At 40.4% G+C, this 18,128-nt stretch overlaps 1 protein-coding gene across 1 annotated transcript in view; it reads left to right on the plus strand.

Moving 5' to 3' along the window:
* Nucleotides 1-17,104, plus strand: part of JMJD1C (jumonji domain containing 1C) — a 57,408-nt gene extending 40,304 nt beyond the window's left edge. The window contains exons 12-24 of the mRNA XM_009878615.1: nucleotides 1,266-1,355; nucleotides 2,665-2,792; nucleotides 2,969-3,182; nucleotides 3,680-3,894; nucleotides 4,350-4,628; nucleotides 5,014-5,182; nucleotides 5,559-5,649; nucleotides 5,747-5,877; nucleotides 6,738-6,860; nucleotides 7,881-8,020; nucleotides 10,253-10,429; nucleotides 15,721-15,852; nucleotides 16,201-17,104. Coding sequence (XP_009876917.1) covers nucleotides 1,266-1,355; nucleotides 2,665-2,792; nucleotides 2,969-3,182; nucleotides 3,680-3,894; nucleotides 4,350-4,628; nucleotides 5,014-5,182; nucleotides 5,559-5,649; nucleotides 5,747-5,877; nucleotides 6,738-6,860; nucleotides 7,881-8,020; nucleotides 10,253-10,429; nucleotides 15,721-15,852; nucleotides 16,201-16,290 — 1,979 coding nt within the window. The 3' untranslated portion in view covers nucleotides 16,291-17,104. The remainder of the gene's footprint in view (nucleotides 1-1,265; nucleotides 1,356-2,664; nucleotides 2,793-2,968; nucleotides 3,183-3,679; nucleotides 3,895-4,349; nucleotides 4,629-5,013; nucleotides 5,183-5,558; nucleotides 5,650-5,746; nucleotides 5,878-6,737; nucleotides 6,861-7,880; nucleotides 8,021-10,252; nucleotides 10,430-15,720; nucleotides 15,853-16,200) is intronic.
* The last annotated feature ends 1,024 nt before the right edge of the window (nucleotides 17,105-18,128 follow it).

Genomic DNA, 18,128 nt, shown 5'->3' on the forward strand with positions numbered 1-18,128 from the left:
TAGATATCCCATATTCAGATATTTATCAATGACTTCTGTAATTACTTTACTACGTGAATGAATGAATGTGCATCTGTTCTTACCTTCAGACAATTCATGGCACCGTGAAGTAGAACGCCATGTTACAGTGTTTCAATGATAAAATGTTAAGTAGGTATATGCTATTTTGGGGTTTTATTTGATTTGTGTTCATGACCACTTATATAGTTCAATGCTTTACAATTTACAAAAACTATAAAATAGCTAACAAATCTAATGCTTATCTGAAAGGAGCATTTGGTATGTTTTATATCTCCTATGGTGTAAGAAAAAAATGCTTAACGTGCTAAACTCTTGCTTTAGTGCACTCCTCAGTTTACATTGCTAGAGCTGTGCAAACCAGTAAAAAAATTTGAAGAGTGTCTTCAAACTAGCAGTTCAGTGTAAGGATGCATTACTGGGAGTTTAGAGAGAAATTGCTTTCCTCTTTCTGTCCCTAAAATCACATAGCGAGTCAGTGACCAGTTGCTTGGCCAGCAAGTTTTTGCTTTTGTTCTTCTTCTGTCGTGTCTTTATACTGCATATTTTTCTGGCAGGAACATTATTCCTGAAACTCTGTAGAAAGCCTCTCGCTTGCACCAGTTAAGCCCTCTGCTCCCACAAACTATTTTCAACCAGTACAAGCAGACTTGTGGTTTCATGGTTGCTTTCATCTGACAGAAACGCAGAAGCAGCAACCTCCCTCCGCTTTCTGCCACCAGTAACATCAGTGCAGCTGCCAAATAAATCCGAGAATTGATTGTGTCTTTTTGGTTTGTTTGGCCCTCGGTGGTCAAAGACACCTGCTTTCAGGTGGAGAGTGAATTGTGTTAAATTAAACTGACCATGCAATTTCAGCCTAGTTGCGTCTCTTTTCTGTGTTAGAATTCATCAAGGGCATCTCACTGCCTCAGTAGCAACCCAAAAGGATTTTGGCTTCTGCTAAGTTGGCAACTCACTAGATGTAATAAAGGGAATGTACTTTGAAACTTTGAGGTTATTGGCAAGAGTCTGTGTTACAGATGCAGTTATTTCAGATTTCAGTATTTTTAAAACTCTCTATTCTTTTCCTTCTTGTGAAAAGTAATTGTTGTATGCAAATCTTCATCACTCAGGATCCCAGGACAGAAGACTTACAGTAGGTGTAGAAAACCATTTCTGCCTAAAACAAATCTGAAAAAATGTTAGCTAGCTCTGTCTTTGTACCACTGTAAGAAAAGTAAAACAACTGGCATTGTTATTTGCAGATAAGGAGTTATATGCCTGGATGAAATGTGTGAAGGGACAGCCTCATGACCACAAACACCTGATGCCAACACAGATTATTCCAGGCTCAGGTAAGACCACCTGTGAGCAAGCAGGATGATGGTTTGGGTTTTTTTTCCTCAGGCCTTTCTGTTTCTTGAAACTTCTCGTTTTGCATTTAAGAACCTGTGAATTGTGCCAAATCACCGCAGGAAGGCAGGGAATTCTGGGCAGTTGACAGCAAGGGGCACAGATGATGAAGAGAAGTGTGTTGACACATGTCTGAACGGATTTTGGGGACAGGCAGTGAAGAAGTTCACGGTGTTTGTTGTTTCTGTTTGGTATCTTTTCAGTGCAGAGTAAAATGACCAAAATGTCCTTAATAAAATAAAATCTTAGAATAGTACTGCCAAGAAATGTTATGTGGCAACAGATTTTTGGAGATTTTTCAATGTTTTCTGTCCCACGCACCCAAAAAAGAAAAGATTCACATGTGATTCTGATCGGACATCCGACTGAACATTTTAAAGCAAAACACAGTGAAGGAGCCTTGTGATAAATGAAAGACTAAGCAGTAATCCTAAACCCAGCTAAATTCAGAATTTTTCGTAGAACCAAGTAGATTTTCTTAAGGAGTGTGGTTTATAAGGTGTGGTGGTGGTTGTTGCTTGTGATCTCTGGCGGCATTGATGCAGAGCAGAGAACAGAAAACTCAAATGTGCCCTTAAATTTGTTAAGTAAATTCCCAAGTTATTTTAAGCTGGAAATACATACCCAGACATTATTTTATAGGTTGTTGCGTGTTAGTTCAGGTAGAAATGAAAGTTGGTTAGATTATGTAATAAATTCAAATTGTGACATTCCCCAGAACAGGTTTCAAAACTGAAAGAGGTTTTAACTTTAAATTGTGAAGTGAACCACTTGTCTGGAAATGGCACAGTGAAGACTGCCTACGTAACCTCAGTTTTGTTCTTCTGTGCCTACCTAACAGCCTTAAATTACATGGCCACATAGTAATTTTTTTGTCAAGACATGCTCGCTTCAGTCTGTAGTTTGACGGTTTTATTAAACAAGCAATGATGCACCCGCTGAACAACGAGGAGTAAATAATGAACGACTTGCTTGCTTTCTGTGTGCCATGCAATGGGAATGCAAAGTGAAAGTTAGATTATTCAAAAAAGTAGTGTGCAATTATTGTAATGAAGGCCTTGTCTCTTTCTGCACAAGCTTTAAGGTAAACTGGACAGTTTTTACAGTATATTTGAGTGTTAAATTTAGCATTTTTAATAGTTTAAATTTTCAAAATGTTTGGATATAGCATTTTAGCATTACTTTGTGTGTATTGTAAAGAGGGTCACAAAATTATGGAGATCTGATGATGGTTTTCTTCTTGTCTTCTAGTTTTGACAGATCTTTTAGATGCTATGCACAATATTAGAGAAAAATTTGAAATTAAATCCCATTGTCAGTGCACCAGCAAGCAGAGCGTGCAAGCTGGCAAGCTCCCTGCAATGAATGGTGTGTCTCAGGTGGGTCTAAAACGTGTGTACACATGGCAGTTTATTCAGATGTTGTGATTCTTACGGATTTTTATATTTGAATAGTGCTAGTTGCATTTTAATTTTCAAATGGTTAAATGCTAGTCTTGTCTGTGTAATACATTAAAACAAAGTTACGTACTTAAAAATAAATTTGTTCTTTACAGGTTTTGCAAAATGTCCTTAACCACAGTAATAAAATTTCTCTGTGCATGCCTGAGTCTCAACAGCAGAATGTTCCTCAAAAGTCCGAGACAAATGGTGATACAAGTCCAAGGAGTGATGTAAGCACAGACAGCAAGTTAACACCGCCTGAATCGCAGTCACCGCTGCATTGGTTGGCTGATCTTGCAGAGCAAAAGGCCAGAGAAGAAAAGAAAGGTACATGTTTGAAATTGTCATATTATATCCATGACTTTGGGGGCTCCAGCGATACCTAATTGAATTAATTAGGAAAAAAATAGAAAAAAATTCAAGAAATGTCTGTTCAACAAAAAGAAAATATTAGATTCTTTGTCCCCTTAATTTTAATCTTGAAACTGCAATCACTTCTCCTGGTGGCATCAGAATCTGTTACCAGAAGAGCCACCAGTGCAGTGTGGGAGTGATGTGGCAGTATTTCCAGCTACAGCGTCTCTCATTTGTGACAGGTACTCCCTCAGCTGCATGTCTGAGATGCTGAGCAAGGCCTTTTCATGGTCACTACTGTTTGACTTCATTTTGAAGGATCTAGTTCATCCTCTGGTGTGTTTGCAGGTGAATAAAGCACTAGTGCTCCAGTATATTGCCACCGCTATAAAATGCAGGATACAGGCGCTGTTCCTATGTCTGCATCACTATACAACAATGTAAACTTTCAATAATTATTTTTGTTTTAGAGAACAAAGAATGTACTTCTGGAAAGCATTCAAAGGAAGAGAAAGATCAGGATAATTTGGAGTCCCAAAACTGTAAAAGCTCTCCTCCGGCATCCCAGAACAGCGAGCAGGGTTCAACCTTACGAGATTTATTAACTACAACAGCAGGCAAACTGCGCTTAGGTTCTACGGATGCTGGTATTGCTTTTGCCCCAGTTTACTCTACAGGAACAGCAGTAAGTGTTTACAAGACACATGTTTTTGTATCAGGACCTGAAAATCTCTTATCATTTGTTTTGGTACCTTCTAGTTAAAGCAGTGTAATATCTATTGCTTTAAAAAAATCGTAATTAAAACTATATACACACACTTGTATTTGCATTAACATTTCATATATATATATTTTATATATGAAAATTTGTAGTGATGACCGATGCATATCATGAAGAGAACGTCAGTGAAGTTAGATAAACCGGTAACCTGACAAAGGAAGATTCCGGTGTATTGAGTTTTATTGTAACTGTATTTCTCACTTTTCCATTTAAGAATGCATGCAATTTTCTACAAACAAAGCAAATAACTGCAAGCTTCTCCTTGGTAATGAAATGCTGTACCTCTTACGCAAAAGCAGTTGTGTTGACTTTATTTGGTTCTACATTGTTTAAGCATACATGTGTTTGTTTTCTAATAGAGTGGCAAGAGTGGAAGGACTATGCCAAACATTCTTGATGACATAATTGCTTCAGTAGTAGAAAACAAGATTCCACCAAACAGAGCGCCAAAGATAAATGTAAAATCTGAAATTAAAGATGAGCCAAAGGATGATAAAAAGTGTATTCAGGATGACTGCAGTAAACGGTACAGTGATATTCAGTATTCATGGATCTGTGATAAGCATGTTCTGTGGCTCAGAGACCACAAAAACAGCAACAACTGGAAGCTCTTCAAAGAGTGCTGGAAACAAGGAAGGGTAGGTATCGAGCTGTTCGGTCTGTAAAGTGATCTTAGTATCAACTCTGGGAGAGTTGTGTTAAAAGACAAATTTGTTAGCCTCCGTGTTTAAAAATGTATCGTTACCAGTGGGCAAAAGCTTGTCAGGCATAGCCCACGTATGAACCTTGTGTAGTTTAAATTAATGGCTAATAAATGCGCAATTATTCTTACGGAGACTCAAATTGCAAAAAGATGCCTATATGTTATCTTGGGTATGGGTGCTGGTGGAGGAACTGTTAACAAGCCTAGTGGGGCCAAGGTCTTCAGCGTATTTCAGATGCATTTGTGCTCCAGTTTAAGTGAAGGAGGTGTTTACTTCAGAAAGAATAAGTATTGACTTTTTCTTTTTTTTTTTTTTACAGCCTGTTTTAGTGTCTGGTATGCATAAGAAAATGAATTTCAGCCTGTGGAAAGCTGAGTCAATTAGTCTAGATTTTGGAAACCAGCAAGCTGATATCTTGAATTGCAAAGACAGTATTATTTCAAACACCAATGTCAAGGAGTTCTGGGATGGTTTTGAAGATGTTTCAAGTACGTCACTTTAAATGTGTTCTTCCATTGATTCTGGACGTAGTCAGTGTTAGAAACGGCAGTTAAAAGTACCCTTTATTGAGGCTTTGAAGAAAGCGTAATCTGTTTCCAGATGTGATGGAAACTTGCTTTTTTTTACCTTTGCAGACTTAAAGATGCACTGATAGACTGTGTAAGTCTGACTAAGAAACCAAACAAATGCCATTGTTACTAAAGTAATTGAACTTGTTTTGTATCATTCTTGAGTCTTAAAATCAGTTATCTCTTGGTTTATGGGTTTGAAGTCTTTATAGACCAGTTCAGTTACACATTTTAGTTGAATAAAGTAAAACACATGCAGTATATTAGATTTTAGTAATTCTCTTATTGCTTGCAGAACGACAGAAAATAAAAAATGGAGAAACAGCTCTACTGAAACTGAAAGATTGGCCTTCTGGTGAAGATTTCAAGGCTATGATGCCAGCAAGGTATTTGAGCTTAATATTAGACATTCTTAAATCAATCTTCATGGGTTTTTTTCTCTCCCTGTGTAATGACACAAATCCAATTACGTTTTTCTTTCAGATATGAGGACTTACTAAAAAGTTTACCTTTGCCTGAATATTGTAGTCCAGAAGGAAAACTAAACTTGGCTTCTCATCTGCCAGGATTTTTTGTCCGTCCAGATTTGGGCCCCAGACTATGCAGTGCATACGGTGAGCGTGCCCTAGAAGTGTAACCGGTACCTCTTCCCTTAAAAGTGCAGAATATTACCTGTTAGAGTGCTCGATAGAAAGCTGAGGATATTTGTTCACTGAGTGTACAAGACATGATTGACTTACATCTTAACAGTGCGTTCACCTCAGCCATGAGAGTTTATGCTTTTGCATTTCTTTCTTGCTTTTCTTTTGTGCTGTTGTAGTCTTGTGAAGCATATAAATGGTTAGCTACTTTTACACAAAGACAGAGCATGTCTTTAGTAATGCTGTATGACAAAATGCTTCATGAAATACTGCATTCACAATTCTGGTCATAAATAAATCTCAGCATCTTTTTCAGCATTTGTATTTGCAGGTATATTTTTCCCTGTTAGGACTAAAATTAATTTTCCTCTTTGCTCAGGATTTTTTTTGTTAAGAACTTGGTTTACGGCCAGGCATAGAAGTGACACATTTGATTTCATAACCCTGTGTGTGTATTTTACTTAGATCCTGCCCTGAACAGCCTGAAAGGTGGAAAAGTTGGCTGGGAATATAGTGATCAGGAAAAATCTTTGATTATTCTACTGACGTGTTTTGTTCTGATATAACTGCTGTGTAGGGACAGTTACCTGAGCTAAGAGGTATCTCAAGTTCTCTGTTAAAAAGTAACTTTTTTTTTTTTGGTCTAACATGCAAAACAAAAGCATGTTTGTAGTTTGTGTATCTCAGTATTTTCACCTTGAAGTCTATCTATGCATAAAATGCTTTTCTGTGATACTTGGTGAACTTTCAGAAATTTATTCTCTGGTTTTACGTGTTTCTATTTGAAGGTGAATATGCAATGCAGAACATCTTAATTTTGTCTTGTAACTTAGGTGTGGCTGCTACTAAAGACCATGATATAGGAACCACAAATCTCCATATTGAAGTTTCTGATGTTGTGAACATCCTTGTATACGTTGGCATAGCAAAAGGAAACGGTGTACTTTCCAAATCAGGTAAAGGGAAGCTCGTTGTAGGAAGTGTAGAGGGACTAGGTGATCTGCCACTTTTAAAATTGACACTGTTCTTCTGAAGCAGATGAGACATCTGTAAGTACTTGCTTGAACCCGGGAGATGGGGTTTTTTTTCAAGAATATGAACGCACGTTAAATCTGGATCCAATACACTGCAGTTTGTATATTGTGAAATGGTATTTTAGACTGCTTCCAGTGTTTTCTGCCATTACCTGTTATTGTTGTACGTTCCTGTGCTGGGGCTGGCAGAGCTAATGAAAGTGCAGGATGAAGGATTTTTTTCTAGAAGCTGTGGTAGTTCTAACAATTATGTCAGGATGATGTATTTGCCAAACCACCTGTTTATTCTGCTCCCTCTGGATGCACTGTGTTTGCTCTGTTGAATTTGGACTATAATGTTATTTTTGAGCACCAGAGAGGTGTATGTTATTTGTCTATATAAGCTTTAATGCTTATGTGAAACAGTCTTTCAATCATTGAAACAGTTTTTTCCCCTTCTTCTTTGTCCTCTTATTCTATAAGCAGCAAATACAGATTCTGGGTGTGGCTAATAGAGCTGCAGTAAGGTTACTGTCTTTTATTTGCCTTGTTTTCATTTGCATATGCACTGTGTTAATAGCAGCAAAACTTGAGCATATTGGGAGAGCTGCACAACAGCACACAAAACACTGCTCTTGCTGACTGCAGGATAACACATTTTTCCGCTTTTGACTTTTTTGTTGCCAGCCCAGGTTGCATTTCAGGTAGGAGAATGTGTTCAATCAAATTCAAGAAATGTAAAAAAAAAAGTTTAAAAATTAAATGTGGATTTTAAGGTATTTATGGTATTCATGTTCTAGTTACTAATTAAAAACACTGAACAAAAAAAGTTTGCCTGGGAGCTTCAGTTGTATTCAGTAAATTTTCATCTGCTCAGTCTCACACAAGGAATTTGAGAGGAAAGTGTTTAGTTTAAGTTTTTCTTCTGTCTCTATTTTAAAAAATATTTTTGTTGAATTTTAGGAGTCTTGAAGAAATTTGAAGAGGAAGATTTGGATGACCTTTTAAGGAAGCGGTTGAAAGATTCAAGTGAATTACCTGGTGCTTTATGGCACATTTATGCTGGCAAAGACGCTGACAAGATAAGAGAGTTTTTGCAAAAGGTTAGATTTATAATACATATTTTATAAATGTAGCATAAGCAACTGACTAATCAAAGGGGGCTGGCAAAAACCACAAACCCCACTCCTATGCTTAGGGAAGGGATGGAAGCAAAATTCTTTCCCTTGTAACACAAAATAAATTACAAATGACCTGCTACATCATTGACAAATAAAATATGTGATGTGATATGTATTCACTTCTGAGGAGTTACAGGTAGCCTGCAAAGTCTGAAGGCTCAGGAGGACATGGAGATCTGTTCTTGTCCATCTCTAATACAAAGGAGATTTTGTAGGATGATGTTTTTCTGTCAGTGATCCATTCTTGCGTTATGAGATCCTGAAATTTTTGTGAATTGTCCCATGCAAAAAATCCTGACCTTGCAACCCAGCAGCCACCAATCTTCATAAGGATCTTCACAATTGTGTCGTGTCAGTTAGCTCACAGAATGTGCCTTGGCTCTTCATGAGGGATAGTGTACCCAAGGGCAGCAAATGTCTTTGGTGTTATCTGTGGGGCAAATCTTCCTTGGGCAGCATGTGACGGACAGGCTAGAGCCACGTGAGAAACATTCGGGTTGTTACGTACCACTCAGGATGAGTATCCACTGCGGGACCACTGATACTGTGGCATTACATTTAGAGACACCGTCTTGGAACCATTTGCTGTGCCCTGCCATCAGCATATTTTCATGTTCTAGAAGGTGGTCTTTTGGTGGATGAGAAAGAAATAACAAATTGTCACGGAAGTGGTTGCTCTGGTCTTCATTCACTGTCTTCTACTGTGGAGGGGGAAAAATCGGATAAGTTTTAACCAGCAAAACCAAAGGGGTCCGTCAACAGGCTGGAAGCCAGGATCTCTACTGCAAACAGGAAGGGCACGAGAAATTCTGTAGTAAAGGCAGTGTTTCAGTCCCAAGGCAGCTGTCCGGTGTTGGCTCAAACATTTGCTCTTTAGCAAACTGAACTTTGGGGAAAAATGTGCACTAGTAAATAAACTACAGCTAATTCCAGTGAGGCTTTTCTGTTCATTCAAAAAGTAGATGCTCTGAAAGTAGGTGGAGGCTCTTCGGTTTGGAAAAGAGAGTTGTGAACAAAGTTCCAAATGCAAGGAAATAAGCGATCAATGAGTATTATTCAGAGTTTCTTCTTTCAGAGCAGTTAAGGGATATTGTGAAGCACGTTGAGCAGCAGGTGTAAATACAGAAACATTTAAGATGCTATGTAGTAAAGTTTGTCGTTTGCTGCCACGCTTTGCTGTGGTATGCAAAATGAGTTGTGTACCGCCTTCTGGTTTTGTTGTGGTGGTATTTTAGAAATATTGAATTGGAGACTGATTGATGGATTGATGATTACACCTTGGGATCACTTTGCCTGCTGATAAGAAATAAAATCTCATTATCTTTTTAGTACAGAAGAAAGGTGATAATACATAAGAACAATTTCAAACTCTGTATCATATAATTAAGTGTATTTAATATAAATATGAATAAAAACGTGGGTTTTAACGAGGTAATTTTTCCCCTAGTCATGACAGATAGATTGGGATATGTGTATTTTAACTTTTTCTTTCGTCACTCTGATTAATTAGCAATTGATTAAGGGTAATATTTATTCCTCTGTGGTTAACTCGAGTAATGACTGTTACGGTTTAAGTCCACCACTGTCTGGAAGTAAGTTATGTCCCTATTTTTTTTTCCCAAATTCCTTGATGAGACAGGAGAAGAATAACTTACCACAGGTTGGTTGTGGTTGGAAGGGGACCTCCTGAGGTCCTTTTGTCGAGCTCAAGCAGAGTCGCATAGAGCAGGTTCCCAGGACCATATGACCCCTAGTGATAGCTGCTGCTTTTTTCCCTGAGCTAAGGTTGTAGTATTGCATGTCTGTATCAAAACTGAAGACTCCAAACTTGAACAATTGGCAGCATAGGAACTCTGGAGGTCAGATTTTATTTTCTTGATGAAAGAAGTCATACAAGAGAGTGTGTTGCTTGTTAATAAATTATTGTGCCAAGTTCTTTAAAGCTCTTATGTTTTGAAGTGGCAGTTTGGCTGATGTCTTCAGTTCAGTGGGACTTCCCAATTCCTTTGAGGTTCTTTGGAATCACTAACTAAAATTCCCTTTTGGGTACTGGGAACACAGTAGTGTTGTTTATAAGTTAAGTATACTTGCAATTTAGCAGCAAAAGGTTCAACTACTTTGGAAAGTGACTTGGGATCTTTTCTGTATTTACAGATAGCAAAAGAGCAAGGCTTAGAAGTTTTACCAGAGCATGATCCAATACGTGATCAGAGTTGGTATGTGAACAAGAAACTTCGCCAAAGACTTCTTGAAGAATATGGAGTAAAAACCTGTACGGTTATTCAGTTTCTTGGTGATGCTATTATTCTACCGGCAGGAGCACTTCATCAGGTAATATGCATCTGTGTAAAAACACACAGGATTAAATAACTTTTTTACAAAGATATAACTAAACCTGTACTCACTCACATTAGATTTTTATTTTTTTTCCTTACTGGTAGCTATTAGTGTATAGGAATGTATAGTAAGGTACATCTGTTAGTTAGTTAGTCAGGTTAGTATTTTTTTTTCTTACAAATGAAAAATTGGCCCCAGAGAGACAGCCAGAGCCACCCAAGCACATAAAAATACCTGGGTGTCAGGTATTACTGTTTTTGTCCTGACCATAAAAAGAGACACTGTAAAAATGTAAAAGTTCCTTTTACTCAGAAGGTGTGTTAATCACCAGGAGCCGGCACTGTCTCTTGTGCAGCTTTACTTACCGTCAGAAAGAGTGAGATCACCTTTGCAGCAGCTGGGCTGATTTAATTCTTTAATTAATAAAATGTCTTTAATTCTTTAATTTCCTTAATTGTAATGTAATAAAAAGTACTGCCTGTAGAGCCGTTCTGGAGAAACAGTACGAGTTTGTATGGCAGCTTTCAGTCTCTCCTACCACATAGGGTTTGTTACTTCATTTTGTTTGGTGGCTTTTTTTCTTCTCACAGATTGCAAGGACTTTGTCCTCGGTGAAGAGAAGAGGAAAGCACGATTGTTTAGACATGATTTTTTGGCGGTTCTAGTTTTATTTATTTCATTGCTTCATGAACCTTTTCCTGTGCCAACAGGAAATGGAATCTGCTTTCCTGCTGTCGTGCCAGCTGTCAGACACCACTAATTAGGTAGCTGACATTAGGCATGAGGAACATCCCCACCCTGCCGCAGGGCTTGTAAACCATCTTGCTGTTAAAGATTTATCATTGATCTCTGCTGGGGTTCAAGTAAGGCCAGGCCTTTCTGAAGAAGATGCTATTTGGTTTCTGACCTGCAGATCAGCTTCCAGCTGCTGCCTCTTCTGGGCAGAGAGGAAGCAATGGCTTACCATGGCACCGTGACCAGGGCAGTGGGATTTTCTGTGTGGAAAAAAATGACTGGGTTGTAGTGATGACAGGTGTTATGTCTCTAATCTGTCTGCTGACTGCATCAGCTGCTGGGGCATTGAAAGCAGCAGGTACGTTACCCAGACTAGACTCCTTTGTCATTCAGTGAGTGTTTGGATGGGTTTCACGTAGTGGTATGTTATGATTTATTTTCTGGTAAAAGAAAGAAAAAAAAATTGACCAAATCTTAGGGTGTTGTAGGTTGCCTTTCCCTGTACCATGTCTCCAGGGCTTTATGTTCCTTCACAAAGGTGAATGTCTGGCATTGATGCTATTCTTGGCTCCTTTAGGACTCCTGGAGTTGGCAAGATTTGCATTGCATCCTTCAGTAACCTTACTCTGATCTCTCAAAACAGATACAAGAGTGAAAAGGGAAAAGGGAACACACAGAAAATAGCAAACATATTGGGAAATCTGTTTTATATAGCACACGGTGTTATATAAAGGCAGAATATAAAACATGTAGTAGTGGGAATATTCCACACTTCCCTGCAGTTCATAGATTTAAGGACCAAAAATAAGACCACTCTTATCTTTTATCTCCTTTGCTTTAAACTCCAGATTGCTTTTGAAGTGCTAATGTTCTAGCTTCTGGCACCAAGGAGTTAATAACGTGGTGTTTTTAAACCTTAGTGGGTGAAGCTGAGAACCTTTTCATCTTCAGTAAGAAGTTCCTGTGAATGTGCCACGTAGGAGGAAATGAAAGCATCGTGTTCTTTCATGTACATGTATAGTACTCTCTATATAAGGATGCATAAACACTGACTTTGGGGATCAGCACCAGCACTTCATATGTACAAAGCACATTTAAAGGCTGAAAAATAAGTCTGAACAAGAACACATACCAGGTTAAGTTTACATGTTAAGTGTTTCAGATTTACATGCACATCATGAATCTTTAATAATGAAAACTGGATGAGATTCAATACTAAATTTGGTGGTTAAATTAACATTTTTATTTGCTCATTAATAGTGATGTAGAGCAGAAGAACTCAGTCTGAGGGATGGAGTTAGGGAGCCCAGCTCTCTGTGGTCACTGCGTAACAGAGCTCAGGTGGTTCCATCTTGGAGGCAGGCAGAATTGTCGTCACACTGCTGCTTCTGGTGTGCTGGTCTAGAATGTCACTGTTCTGCCACTGAGGAGGTTGTGTTTCTTCTGTGTATTTCTCGCCCAGCTTCTATGGATTCGTGTCTGCCTTATAAAATAACTTAATATCTTATGGCAGCGTAAAGCGTTCCTCTTACTTCCCAGGTTTCTCCCTCCTCCCTGTGTACTTGCAGACAGCAGTCGCATCCCACTGACGGATGGTTTGAGTAGGCAAAGTCAAACTGTTCTGTGGTGGGGAGGGAGAGCCTCTCCTGTGAGCTGTGACGGTTGGAGTGGCTCTGTTGGTACCTCTTGTGGTGGGAGTTGCTCTTTCAGGGGGAAACCAGAAATAGATGCCACGTTAGACTGGTCTTCTCTGCAGATGCTTCCTTGAATGTACCAAGAGTGATGTGCTGTAGGATTGTATCTCCTTTCTTTTTGGCTGTACGAACTGGGAGCTCAGAAGCGTCCCCTGTGTTGCCAGTGTCTGGACCTTGTTGTTTCTCTGGAACTTGTGACATCGACCCCTCAGCTCTCTGTGGGCACTTCATCAGCAAAAAACGGAGTTTTTACTGTTCTTTTGAACGATTCACTCTTCCTGCTGCTCCGCTCTGGGCCATCCTCTGGAAATATCCTCCCTGATTTAACTTCACTGACTCCCAAATTTGTAAAATATTTTAGCGATAGATTTGATTCAGCAATGGAAAGTGGTGTTTAGGCTACATGCAAAACTTGTTCATAGTAGAACAGGTTATTGTAATGTTGGTTTATGGTGATATTATCTTGATTTAGCAGCAGGTTTATATATTGTAAAATACCACGCTGGAGGTAATGCGACATCCTGGCAGTGCTGCAGTCAGGATGTGAGATAAAGGTCTGGGAGCTGCGTGTGCAGAGCTGCTGGGCTGAGCGGCTGCCCCCAGCGAAGCGGCACAGGAAATGGGTGATGGTGAGTGTGAGGCCAGGAGGGAGATGGCTGCGTGTGCTGTGAGGATGGATGGCCCTTTCCTCCCTGCCTACTCACCTTTCCCTGTCTGGATTCTGAGGCTTTTCTGATGCTCCACTTGCCTCCCAGGCTCTGCTAGAAAACGTCTGCCTGGCATGGGCTGGGGCAGAGCTGTTCTCTCGGTGGAGGTGGCGCTGGCACAGTCGTAGGGGTGCTGGAGTCCTTGCTCCACAGCCTCAGGAGAACCGTTGCTAAACATCCTTGTTTGTGTGCGTCATCGTCAGCTTCTGCTACAAATACTATAAATAGAAGTGCCTGTGGGTTGTCAGCAGGGCATTCCCGTGTGAAGTACCGGAGCGTAGGGGGTAGGATCTGCCCTCCCTGCACACGGACAGGGCAGGTCCTGCGAGAAGGGAAGGAGGCTCAAGGTCCAGCGGAGCGCAGCGTCTGAGGGCAACGAGTACTGCCTGTTTTGCAGTGGAGGGAGAAGGGAAAATCCATAAAACCTTATCTCAGTGAGGAGAAAGTGCAAGAGGGGTGTGGAATTGGCGTGGGCCGGAAAGGAAAACAAGGGTGGGCAGAGGCACACGGACAGGGCAGGTCCTGCGAGAAGGGAAGGAGGCTCAAGGTCCAGCGGAGCGCAGCGTCTGAGGGCAACGAGTACTGCCTGTTTTGCAGTGGAGGGAGAAGGGAAAATCCATAAAACCTTATCTCAGTGAGGAGAAAGTGCAAGAGGGGTGTGGAATTGGCGTGGGCCGGAAAGGAAAACAAGGGTGGGCAGAGGCTTGAAGCAGGAGAGAAGCCTGCGAGGGAGGGGGTGCGGCCGCAGCGGCACGGCACGGGACGCTGCAGCCAGCGTTCTAGGAAATGCCCGAGCACTGGTGGGAACATCGCTCACCAGGGCACTTCTGCAGCTGATTCCTTGCTCCTGGCTTTCTGCTGTTTGCACATTGTGTGGCACCAACAAACCCTCTTTGTCTCCAGCATTTTTTTTTTTTGTTCGATTAATTAGCGGGAGGGAACAGCGGTGCTTTGTCCTTGATGGTTGCAAGGCTGCAGAAACCCTGCGTATAACACTGGTGTGGAGCTGGGGTTATCCTCTGGGATTCTGCCTGTGGAGGGGCAAGCTACCTTATAAAATCAGATGCAGACAGTGGTTTTGAAGAGAAAATAATTTTTAAATGAAGTGCTGTGTCCCCAACTGTGTAGACCCCAAAGGTTTTTGAATGTCAGCTATCACAATGGAAATCATAGAATATGCATTAAAACCCTTCAGATGGAGCTAGGCTTGAGCTTCAAATATGCAGATCTTCATCAGCACTGATCAGGGTGGGACTGTTTGTTGCTGGAATGGCAAAGGCGCTCCCTTCTCACCACCCAGGCTCTGTGCGTTTGCAGAATTAACATTGCGCAACTTCATGAACAATTGCCGGAATTTGGGGAGATGAGGTTTTCGATTTGCTGAAGAAACAGTGTAATTCGTTAAGGGTTTAGGGATGAAAACCTGGTGCTATGTGTTTCTGAAAAGGACAAACAGGAATTGGTAGTCCAGGTCATACCAGGAAGCATTTTCTCCTTTCCCGAGTCCTCCAGCTATGACCTGGGTGGCAGGAGATGGTGTCCATTTCTCTGAGTCGTTACCTCTTATCAGTAAGAAAAAGTGTTTAGAGAAAAGAAAGAAAGTACTTCCTGCCCCCTTCCTTCTGAACCTGGCCCTTTGTTCATGTTTTCTTTTGATTTCCCTTTTAAACATTTCCACCAGTAATTACTTTTCAGTGGATGTGGCAAGTTGTGCCTGGCTGAGCGCAAGCTTCCAGCGTGTCTGCGTCACCTGAGGAGCCGGGTCCCGCAGGGCGAGGCTGCTGCTCCGCGGGGCTGCGGCCCCTGCCCGGTGCTGCGGGATGGGCTGCGCAGCAGCAGTGCCTGCACGCTGGTAAGAGGCTGGAATAACACATCCGAGTGTGTTGAATTAATGTCAGAGCCGGCTACTGGAAGGAGCAGCACTGGGGCACAGGCAGATGCGCGTTGTTCAAAGCGTACCTTTCGCCAGAAGCTAACTTAGATAAGTCAAATACACTTAATTGCTCTCTACATAAAACGTATAAAGGTGCCCTTTAGTCTGATAAGGCTGTGGTTTAAGAGGTTTCAAGGCCCCCTCTTTTCTCAGGAGTCTCTGCCAAAGTATAACCCCGAATACTAATTATCAGTCTGTTCTTTTTATTTTGGGTAGGTGCAAAATTTCCACAGCTGCGTTCAAGTAACTGAAGACTTTGTGTCTCCAGAACATCTTGTGCAGTCGTTTCACTTAACGCAGGAGCTGAGGCTGTCAAAGGAAGAAATCAATTATGATGATAAACTGCAGGTAGGAAATGAATTCTGCTCTGGAGGCTGTGGGGAGGCCGGGCGTGCTCGGGCTCATTGAAATGCGGAGCAGTGTGTGGAGCTACTTCCTTGCTGCCGTTCACACAGAATAACAATGAGCAGCAGCATGAACGGCAGGAGTGTGAAGGGCTCTCCCTTGAGCTGCTGGGTTTATTTATTCCACGTTACATTTTAAAACGTGTAAAAAAGTGATTTCCTTTTGCACAGGCTTAATGTAGCTTTCCCTTTTTTTCCATCCACTAGGCTTTAGGGCTCTGTCCTAAACGCAGTTACTGTGCAGAGTTCCATAGTTGTAGGCTTTACTAAGAGCTGTCTGATGTTCTTGCAGGTTAAAAATATCTTGTATCACGCGGTGAAAGAAATGGTGAGAGCTTTGAAGATTCATGAAGGTGAAATGGAAGATATGGATGAAAACTAAGCGCTCTGCTTTTTTTGTGTTAACATCAAACGGAGATTATTTTTTCTAATATATGAAGAGTGTACACACTAATTTAAGCTTCACAAACCATCAGTGCCAAGAATACATAGTCATCGTATTTACTTGTTAACAACACTGCAAGAGTAGAGCTTCATATCACAGCCACTGTGATTCCATGTTAGACTTGCAAACGATTAAGCAGCATTCTGCTGCCCTGTATTATAATGTACATGAAGTTTGTGAAATGTCAGAAATTTAAGATGATGTATTTATTTTTGGATAAAAACCACAAAATTCTATGCTTTATTGTTGATCAAATGTAAATGTGACTTGTACAGTTTGCTAAAATAATTCAGATATTTTTCACTACATTGAGACAGTTACTGTGAGAGTAGGACACAAACACCAGCTATTGCCTGCGTTTGGGATCTTGCTGAGTCCGCACAGCAGTCATGTCATAATCTGAAAATTACTGCCAAATAATTGTAAACTTTGTAAAATATAAAGTATATAAAGTAGATATTAAATACAGACACTTCAGTATTTTATTGAAGCTATTCAGTGTACAATTAAACGTTTTCAAAAGGTGTAATTTATTTAAAAATTGTCTCATTTTGGTAAAATTTATGTGAACTTTTAAAGCTAAATATTAAACTTAATATGCTATGTAAATATATACATATATACATTCAATGATGTATTTTTTTAAAACATTGGCTTGCTTTAATTTGTTAAAAGTGCAAGTGTTACACATGCTTTGTACATTGAAGTTGAAAGGGGTTTTACATTTTCCATTAAAATGACTTTATCAAATGTTGTCTTGTGTTTGTTTTTTGTTTGTGGCCCATGTGTGGCAGCCACAGTCTCAGTTTGCAGAGAAGGCAAAAAAATCTCTTGTGTTGTGTGCCTCGCTCTGCCCTCTCCGGGTGTGACACAAAACTGCGAGGAGCACAGCTCAAATGGCTGAGCCAGAAAGAGCTTCTCAAAAATAAAACGATGTAAACGTCGCTTATGTTCTGTCTTTAATAATCCAGCTCGGGCTTTGGGTGAACGGGAAAAGGACTCTCTATGGAACAATTTTTTGTCACAGCATCTTGGCTTTTTACAGTTCAAATAATAACACAGAATAATGGATTTTTTTTTTTTAAATACTTCTGTTTAATAATAAGTGTTCACCAGTTGAGCAGAATTCCAGCTCTTGGAGTTAGTTTGAAAGGTTAAAATGTACATAGATCTAAATTATTAAAACTATTGACATATTTAGATTTGAAATCAGCTGTTCTGTGCAGCAGTTAGCTCGCTCGCTCATGGCGTGTCCAAAAGAGGTGGTAACTAGCCTGGTTCCTGCTCCCAGTCTGACAAAGTCTGATCGGGTGTTTGGTCACAAAAACCCCAACAAAACAACAACAAAACCCCCATATGAAATAACCTTGAGAAATAATGATACACAAAAGCAGTTTCCGATTCCAAAAGCGAAGTTCTTAATTCATTTGTTTTGAAAACTTGGAAGGTATTTGAGGTTGCAGAGAAATGCTTTGGGATGAAGGCTGCTGTGCTTGGCAGTTGGCTCCCAGCTTCGGCCCCAGTTCGTGCGGGGTCTCCCTTCGCTCCGTGCGTAGCTCACGGCTGGAGTGGTGCCGGAAGGTGCAGAACCTGCCGACGTACGTTGGCTTCATGGTGAGGGGACCTCAGCTGCACATACTTTTTTTTTTTTTCTTTACAGTTCAGGATATGTAAATGGGTAAATTTTAATCAAGTAAGTATTTTTTTCCCTCAAACTGAGTTTTGATGAGGTGCTTTTAACGTTTGTGACATTCCTTGAAGCTGTTAAAATCTGC

Source organism: Apaloderma vittatum, unplaced genomic scaffold, assembly GCF_000703405.1.
Source record: "Apaloderma vittatum isolate BGI_N311 unplaced genomic scaffold, ASM70340v1 scaffold23911, whole genome shotgun sequence".
NCBI lineage: Eukaryota > Metazoa > Chordata > Aves > Trogoniformes > Trogonidae > Apaloderma > Apaloderma vittatum.